The sequence below is a fragment of the Dipodomys spectabilis genome, unplaced genomic scaffold (assembly GCF_019054845.1).
Source record: "Dipodomys spectabilis isolate Male_0828 unplaced genomic scaffold, ASM1905484v1 ptg000464l, whole genome shotgun sequence".
Lineage (NCBI taxonomy): Eukaryota > Metazoa > Chordata > Mammalia > Rodentia > Heteromyidae > Dipodomys > Dipodomys spectabilis.
The window spans coordinates 1317828-1324717 of record NW_024871141.1 but is presented as its reverse complement, the minus strand read 5'-3'; the positions used below and the strand labels follow the sequence as shown (position 1 = coordinate 1324717).

Sequence of the window (6890 nt, the reverse complement as noted above, 5' to 3'; positions counted from 1 at the left end):
GCCAATCAACACCCTGTAACCACCTGTAACCAGGCATCTCGCTTCTGTTACCCTGCTTCCAGCTGTCCATAAAAAGGGATGCTTTCATGTGCCCCGGCGCGCAAGTCTCCCGATAGACTTTGTCGCCCCGGGTACCCGTGTAAAAGCAGGTTCCCAGCCACCGACCCAAACCTTGTGGATCTTGAGGTCGTGTGTATCTGGGAGCCTGGGCATGCCTGAATAAACCTCTTGCTGATTGCATCCGCACAAGTGGTCTCGCTGTTCCTTGGGAGAGGGTCTCTTCAGATTGAAAGGTGCCCAGATCACCGGGGGTCTTTCATCTGGGGGCTCGTCCGGGATCGAGACCCCCCCCCTACCCAGGGACCACCGACCCATTTCCGGGAGGTTAGCTGGCCAGTGTCTGTGTGTTGTCTGTAGTTAAGTTGTGTTGTCAATTACTGTGCGCTTGCGATTCTGTGAGTCGGCCGTGCTCGTTTGACTTTGGCGGACCCGAGGAGGAGCTGACGGGCTCGTACTCCCGACCGCAGCCCCCAGGAGACGTCCTGGAGGTGCTTGAGGTCTGAAAAAGTGGCCCATTTGTTTTCTGGAACCCGGTCCTTTTGGACGCGTGGTTCATTTGGGAGACGAGAGATCCGGACTCTCAACACAGTCTCCATTTGATTTCTACTTTCGGTTTGCTGCCGAAACCGTGCAGCAAAAAATAAGTGTAGTCTGTGTTTGTTTTATTTTGTTTGTGTCTGCTTTGAGATTCACTATGGGACAAACTGTCACAACCCCCCTTAGCCTTACTTTACAGCACTGGAAGGATGTTCAAGTCACAGCCAGCAATCTTTCGGTAGAAATCCGGAAGAGAAAATGGACGACCTTCTGTTCATCAGAATGGCCCACCTTCAATGTTGATTGGCCACGAGAAAGAACCTTTAACTTGACTATTGTTTTGCAGGTTAAGGTCAAAATAATGGACCCGGGACCACATGGACACCCGGACCAGGTCCCTTATATTGTTACCTGGGAGGCTCTTGTTTTAGACCCTCCCCCTTGGATTAAGCCCTTTTTATTCGCCCTAAACCTCAAAGCCCCTACCCCCTTAACCATCCCATCTGCCCCCCAGCTTTCTCTCCCACTCCTTCGTTCCCCAACTCCCCATCCCCCTCCACATACTTCACTTTACCCAGCCCTTGTTCCTTTAGAAAATAAAAAGCAGGCTCCAGAAAAGGACAGGCCTACTGCCCCGAAGGTTTTACCACCGGGGGAAGACGTCCTGCTGGACTTACTGACCGAGGATCCGCCACCCTATCAAGGGGCCGCTCCCCAACCTCCGGGAGCGGAAGCTGCCGCTCCTCAACCACCCGCCGACCCCGCACCATCCCCAATAGCCGACCGGCTCCGAGAACGCCGAGAGCAGGCCACAAACTCTGCCACCACCTCTTGAGCCTTCCCCTTGCGCGGGGGGTTGGGTGGGCAGCTACAGTACTGGCCTTTTTCAGCCTCCGACTTGTATAACTGGAAAAATAATAATCCTCCCTTTAGCCAAGATCCCTCCAAATTAACTTCTTTAATTGAATCTATCTTGGTAACTCATCAACCCACTTGGTATGATTGCCAACAGCTATTACAGGTACTGCTGACTACTGAGGAAAAACAACGTGTTTTTCTCGAAGCAAGGAAAAACGTCCCCGGAGAAAATGGGCGTCCCACTCAACTACCCAATGAGATAAACGCTGCTTTTCCCTTGGAACAGCCAAACTGGGACTTCAATACACCTGAAGGTAGGAACCACCTACGCCTTTATCGCCAGTTGCTATTAGCGGGTCTCCATGGGGCCGCTCGGCGTCCCACCAATTTGGCTCAGGTTAAGCAGATAGTTCAGAAAGGAGAAGAATCGCCCTCGGCTTTCCTTGAACGTCTTAAGGAGGCGTACCGCATTTACACTCCTTATGACCCTGAGGATCCGGGACAGGCTACAAATGTCGCCATGTCTTTCATTTGGCAGTCAGCTCCAGATATCAGAAAGAAATTAGAAAGGCAGGAAAATCTCCAGACACTATCCCTACACGACTTGCTCAAGGAAGCCGAACGTATTTATAATAAAAGAGAAACTCCAGAAGAGAAGGAGAAAAGGCTTAGAAAGGAAGCAGAAGAAAGGGAGAGTGCACGTGACCGTAAAAGAACTAAAGAAATGAGTAAGTTACTGGCCACCATAGTGACAGGACAGAAACAGGATAGACAAAAGGGAGACCGCCGAGGTACCCAAATAGAAAAAGATCAATATGCATACTGTAAAGAAAAGGGGCATTGGGCGAGAGACCAAGGAGACCTCAAAGACCAAGACCTCAGACATCCCTGCTCACCTTAGACGACTAGGGGGGTCCAGGCCAGGAGCCCCCCCTGAGCCTAGGATAACTCTGGAAGTTGGGGGGCAACCCGTCACCTTCCTGGTGGACACGGGGGCCCAACACTCGGTGCTGACCACAACCTCCGGACCTCTGAGTAAACGATCAGCCTGGGTCCAAGGAGCCACTGGAGGGAAGCGGGTACCGATGGACCACCGACCGTAAGGTACAGTTGGCTACCGGTAAGGTGACGCATACTTTCTTGCATGTTCCCGACTGCCCCTATCCCCTACTGGGAAGAGACTTGCTTACTAAACTGAGGGCACAAATTCATTTCGAAGAAACTGGGGCACACATTACTGGACCCAAAGGACAGTCATTGCACGTACTAACTCTCGGGATAGAGGATGAGTACAGGTTGTATGAACAAGAAAAGAGCAAAGAAGACCCGTATATACACCCCTGGGTGCAAAAATTCCCACAAGCTTGGGCTGAGACGGGAGGTATGGGCTTAGCCGTCCACCAGGCTCCTTTAGTTATTCTACTAAAAGCTGCTGCCTCGCCTATATCCATAAAGCAATACCCGTTGTCCCAAGAAGCCCGCCGGGGAATTCGCCCTCACATAAAGCGACTGCTAGACCAAGGAATACTAACTCCCTGCCAGTCTCCTTGGAATACCCCGCTCCTCCCGGTCAAAAAGCCGGGAACTCAAGACTATAGACCAGTACAGGACTTGAGAGAAGTCAATAAGCGGGTCGAGGACATCCACCCCACGGTCCCTAATCCATACAACCTACTAAGTGGACTGCCCCCTACTCACGTCTGGTACACCGTTCTGGATCTAAAGGACGCGTTTTTTTGTTTGCGGATCCACCCTAGTAGTCAGCTCATTTTTGCCTTCGAATGGAAAGATCCAGAATTGGGAGTATCAGGGCAATTGACTTGGACTAGGTTACCCCAGGGATTTTAAAACAGCCCTACATTATTTGATGAGGGGTTACATCGGGACCTAGCCGACTTTAGAATTCAACATCCAACCTTAATATTGCTCCAGTATGTAGATGATCTGTTACTGGCAGCCCAGACACAGGAGGACTGCATATCAGGGACTGAAGACCTCTTGCAGGCCCTGCGTACCATAGGATACAGGGCCTCCGCAAAAAAGGCTCAAATTTGCCAGAAGCAGGTCACATATTTAGGATACCAGATCAAGGAAGGGCAGAGATGGCTGACTGAGTCTCGCAAACGGGCAATTATGAATATTGCCCCACCCCAGAGTCCAAAACAACTGCGGGAGTTTCTGGGTACAGCTGGATTTTGCCGTCTATGGATCCCCGGCTTCGCGGAGATGGCCGCCCCTCTGTACCCGCTGACAAAACCAGGGACGCTGTTCGCCTGGGGAGAGACTCAACAAAAGGCCTTCCAAAACATCAAGGAGGCCCTTTTACACTCCCCGGCCTTAGGGTTGCCAGACTTAACCAAACCTTTTGAGCTATTCGTAGATGAGAGACAAGGGTACGCAAAAGGAGTCCTGACCCAGAAGCTGGGGCCCTGGAGACGCCCTGTGGCTTATCTCTCCAAAAAGCTGGATCCGGTTGCTTCCGGTTGGCCCCCATGCTTGCGGATGTAAGCGGCGATTGCAGTTCTGGTAAAAGACTCGGGTAAGCTCACACTGGGACAGCCGCTTATTATTCTGGCCCCACATGCCATAGAGGCCTTGGTCAAACAACCACCAGACCGCTGGCTTTCTAACGCCCGCATGACACACTACCAAGCCATGCTTCTAGATAAAGACAGAATACAGTTCGGGCCTATAGTGACTTTAAGCCCAGCCACTCTGCTACCACAACCGGGGGAGGCGGAACCCCATGACTGCTTGCAGATCCTGGCCGAAGTACATGGAACTAGACCCGACTTGACCGACCAGCCTCTCCGAGATGCCGATTTCACCTGGTACACAGATGGGAGCAGCTTCTTGGACAATGGGGAGCGGAAGGCCGGAGCCGCTGTTACCACCGAAACTGAGGTAGTTTGGGCCGAGGAACTTCCGCCTGGAACATCAGCACAGCGCGCCGAGCTGATCGCCCTAACCCACGCACTCAAGATGGCTAAAGGCAAGAAACTCAATGTTTACACTGATAGTCGCTATGCCTTCGCCACCGCTCATGTACATGGTGAGATCTTTCGCAGGCGGGGCTTACTGACCTCAGAGGGCAAGGAAGTTAAAAACAAGCCTGAAATCTTGGGCCTGCTTGAGGCCTTGTTCCTGCCCCAAAAACTGAGCATTATGCATTGTCCGGGACACCAAAAAGGACAGACCCCGGAAGCAAGAGGCAATCGACTGGCTGATAAAGCGTCCCGAGAAGCAGCGCTAAGAGGGACTCTAAAAACCCCGGTCCTTCCAGTAGCGGCTAAGCCCCAGGCAAAAAGACTCAGTCCACTCCCTTACAGCCCAGAGGACATGAACGACCTAAAGAAAATGGGGGCCACCTTTAACCCCGAAAAAGAAATTTGGACTTATAATGAAAAAATAGTTTGGCCAAGAAAGTGGACTCACCAGATGCTAGACCGCCTCCACAAATTAACCCATCTCAGCAACCGAAAAATGAAGACCCTCCTTGATCGAGAAGAGGGACTAAGGTATCTCCTGGGAAAAGAGGACAGTTTACAATTGGTGACAGATCAGTGCACAATATGTGCACGCGTCAACGCCGGAAAGACTAAGGTAGGACTAGGAGTGCAGGTACGGGGACAACGACCGGGGACCCACTGGGAGATCGACTTCACAGAAATAAAACCTGGAATGTATGGATACAAGTACCTCCTAGTGTTCGTGGACACATTTTCAGGCTGGGTGGAAGCCTTCCCTACCAAACAAGAAACCTCCAGAGTGGTAACCAAGAAACTAATGGAGGAAATTTTTCCCCGGTATGGTATGCCACAGGTACTAGGGACTGACAATGGGCCCGCGTTCGTCTCCCAGGTAAGTCAGCTGGTGGCCAAACTGCTGGGGATTGATTGGAAATTACATTGTGCTTACAGACCCCAGAGTTCAGGACAGGTAGAAAGAATGAATAGAAAAATTAAGGAGACTTTAACTAAATTAACGCTTGCAACTGGCATGAAGGACTGGGTGTTCCTCCTACCCCTAGCCCTTTATCGCGCCTGCAATACCCCAGGCCCCCATGGCCTCACCCCTTTTGAAATTCTGTATGGAGCCCCCCCACCTGCTGTTAACTTCTTTGACCCAAACATCTCTGACTTTGCTAATAGCCCCTCTTTGCAAGCTCACTTACAGGCACTCCAGATCGTCCAGCGGGAAGTCTGGAAACCTCTGGCGGCAATATACCAAGATCACCAGAGCCACCCCGTCGTGCCTCATCGCTTCCAGATAGGAGATTCCGTGTGGGTCCGCCGTCACCAGACAAAGAATTTGGAACCCCGATGGAAAGGCCCGGACGGAATCGCCGCCTGGATCCACGCGTCCCACGTCAAGGCGGCCCGGGCCCCGGAGAAAACCTCAGAGACCCCAGCCTGGAAAATACAGCGCACTCAAAACCCCCTGAAGATAAGATTTACTCGAACATGATTCCCCTCTTTTGTCTTTTGCTATCTCAATTGTGCCTCACCTCTCCCAACCCACATCAGCCCATACAACAAACTTGGCAGATCCTATCTGGTACTGCAGATACAATTTGGCAGATTAGCTCTGGGGACCATCCCTGGGGAACTTGGTGGCCGGACCTTACTCCTGATGTTTGCCAATTAGTGGCCGGAGTAACTTCAGGAGGCTGGGATATACCTGATTCCTATTCTACTAACATTCCCTCAGGCTGCCCCGATCTTTCGCTTTCAACCAGTGATGATGTCGGCTGCTGTTCACATCACAAAAGAAAACAACTAGCCGAACAGGATTTCTATGTCTGTCCTCGGGACGGTAGGTCCCGAGCTACTGCCAACAGATGTGGATCTGTAGATACTTACTATTGTGCCTCATGGGGTTGTGAAACAACGGGAGATGCGTACTGGATACCTAGCTCCTCCGAGGATTTAATCAATGTTAAAAAAGGGCACCCCTGGGCCACTTCATGTGAGACCAATGCCACCTGTATGCCCCTAAAAATTTCCTTTACGGATAAAGGTAAAGTCTTACTCCCTTCCTTATGGATGAGTGGCAGGCAGTGGGGACTGAGATGGTATTTAGGCGGACTAGACCTAGGGGTAATATTTCAAATTAAGTTACGAAGAGATACGACCCCTGTATTACCCATCGGGCCCAACCCAATCTTGTCAGACCACAGGGCCCCCGCCATCAAAAACCCCACTAGGACTTCCATTGCCCCCGCAATTCCTTCTTATCCCCCGTTGGCCTCCACAGCCGCCCCGACCTTATTTGGGACAGAAGATAGGCTCATTAACCTGGTTAAAGGGGCTTATGCCACCCTAAACCATTCCTACCCCAACCGCACTGACAACTGTTGGCTTTGTCTAGCCCCTAGCCCTCCTTACTATGAAGGCATTGCTGTAAATATTAATTTTACTAACCACACCAGCCCT

At 51.4% G+C, this 6890-nt stretch overlaps 1 protein-coding gene across 1 annotated transcript; it reads left to right on the top strand.

Moving 5' to 3' along the window:
* Positions 1-754: 754 nt before the first annotated feature.
* Positions 755-5922, top strand: LOC122098215. The gene is given in 4 exon segments (XM_042668678.1): positions 755-1405; positions 1466-2345; positions 2383-2540; positions 2542-5922. Coding segments are annotated over 4 exon segments (5070 nt in total).
* Positions 5923-6890: the final 968 nt, after the last annotated feature.